The sequence below is a fragment of the Perkinsus marinus genome (assembly GCF_000006405.1).
Source record: "Perkinsus marinus ATCC 50983 genomic scaffold scf_1104296949114, whole genome shotgun sequence".
NCBI classification, from domain to species: Eukaryota; Perkinsozoa; order Perkinsida; family Perkinsidae; genus Perkinsus; species Perkinsus marinus.
Window position 1 is genome coordinate 1 of NW_003210006.1, and position 1,931 is coordinate 1,931.

General features: G+C 47.6%; 2 protein-coding genes across 2 annotated transcripts; both read right to left on the reverse strand.

Moving 5' to 3' along the window:
* Positions 1-160: 160 nt before the first annotated feature.
* Pmar_PMAR012244 (gliding-associated protein 45, putative) lies at positions 161-1,081 on the reverse strand (the record flags this gene model as incomplete). The annotated part of the gene is made up of 1 exon (XM_002778494.1): positions 161-1,081. A coding segment is annotated over one exon (921 nt), but the record flags the coding sequence as incomplete, so codon positions are not given.
* Positions 1,082-1,293: 212 nt separating this feature from the next.
* On the reverse strand, positions 1,294-1,752 carry Pmar_PMAR012245 (yhet, putative; the record flags this gene model as incomplete). Its single annotated transcript, XM_002778495.1, has 1 exon — positions 1,294-1,752. One exon carries the CDS (start codon positions 1,750-1,752, stop codon positions 1,294-1,296), a length of 459 nt encoding a protein of 152 aa, XP_002778541.1.
* Positions 1,753-1,931: the final 179 nt, after the last annotated feature.

Sequence of the window (1,931 nt, forward strand, 5' to 3'; positions counted from 1 at the left end):
AATCCAACTCCTACCGATATCGTTTAACCATTTCTTCTAGTTGTCGTTGTCGGAGGTTCTTCTCCTTAGCTTGCCTCGCTGCTGCCTCCTCTTGTTCCTTCATGGATTGTCGTTGGACCTCCCTTGCCCTCCTAGCTGCTAATCTCCTTCCTCGAATGACCTCCTCGTTATCAATCATAACATGATGATGATTATGTTCCCGAGAAAGTATATCCTCTTCCCGTATAGCCTTCTTCTTCTTCATCCTCTCCCTGGTTCGTTGTCTAAGATGAGTGACCCTAGCCTTATTCGCAGCAAGCCTTGCCTGAGCCTGGCGTTGGTGAGCCTCTCTCTGGGCAACCTCGTCCTCCCTAGCTTGCCGAGCTCTCTCTGTCACCCTTCGAGCAGCAGCATGCTGTTCCCTCACAGCCTTCTCATCATTCATAGCCTTCCGCCTACGACCCTCTTCTGCTGCAATCCTTTCACTCCTCACACGAGCCCTTCGTTCCCTGCCTACATTCCGAAGCGTTTCCGCTACCCTACACTGTAGTTGCAATATTTTCCTCTCTTCCCTTTCAGAATCCTCCTTCACCACTTCCGCCGCCGTTGTGTTCCGTTCCTCATGATATTTAGCTCTGATCCTCGCTCGAGCTGCATGTACTCCCTTCTTGTCTGGAGACGGCTTTAGAGCACCCCTGTCTGCCTCCAATTGACCTTCTAATTTCTCTATGTTCATTCGCATCCTTTCAACTTGAGCCCAGTCATAGCCTCGTATCCTGGAGTTATTATTATTGTGTTTCGTCCCTTCCCTCATCATAGTCCTCTTCTTCTCTTTCATCCGTCTAGTTAATTCATCAAGTACATCGAGAGCATGGTGATAGGCTTCACTATTGTCTTTCCCAGTGCCCCGGCTACCATGCCCTCGACCAAGTGTTTTCTTCTCTGGCATGGTACCTCGAGTCGCCAGTTTGTCGTCGTTAGCTGCCTTGGAAGAATTAAGTTGTTCAAGTTCAGCAACAGTAGGGGAAACTGGGCGTTGCAATAACTGCTGTGCTCTAGCCAGGGTATCGGCGACAACAAGAGTTGTTGCCTCGGCCTTCATTTCATACAATGATGCGATCGGATGAAGTGACAAGATCGGCTGATTGAGTTAGCAGTACTCAGGGCCCTCCCAATTTAATACAATACTACAACACGCAAGTCCATAGGCCGGATATCCTATCAGAACAGCATTAATCTGATCTGGTGTAAAATGAACACTACACATGTATAACAAATCTGATGGTATAATAGATAGTAATCAAGTATCTTCCTTTAGTGAGCGTCGTCAAGCAGATCCCAATTCAATGCTACTGTCTCGGCGAATTGGATAGCGGTCTCAGAGACCCACTTGAACCCCGATTTCCAAGGTAGCCAGCCCTGAGGCCAACCTACATGCCCACCGTTATCTGTTATCAATGAGAATAGATACTTAGATGCTGTTGGCGGTAACACAGCTCCAGCCTCAACATGAATGATAGGATCATCACGGGAATGTATCAAGAGGGTTGGTATGGCGATATTCGCGCCACCATTGCTGTATTTCTCACTACAGGCACTCATATCATGATAATAATCAATAACATCATCATAACCATGGACAGCAGCAGGGATCAATGTATCGAGCTCATATAGATCAGTAGGCCTATCATACCACTTAGGATCGGATGGGGAAAAGCCTGTTCTGTTGACCATTGGGCCATGGACTCTCTGCTTAACCTCGAATGCTAACATGGGTTGCCACAACTCTCTAGATACTGGATTATCGACTCTCCGCCATAGACTGATGCCACCTGATATCGATACACAGGAGTGTAACCGTCCTCGGAGCTCCCAACCATATTTAGCAACCATATTGGCAGCAATGATCCCACCCATACTGTAACCAATGAGGGACAGTGGGATTCTCCCTA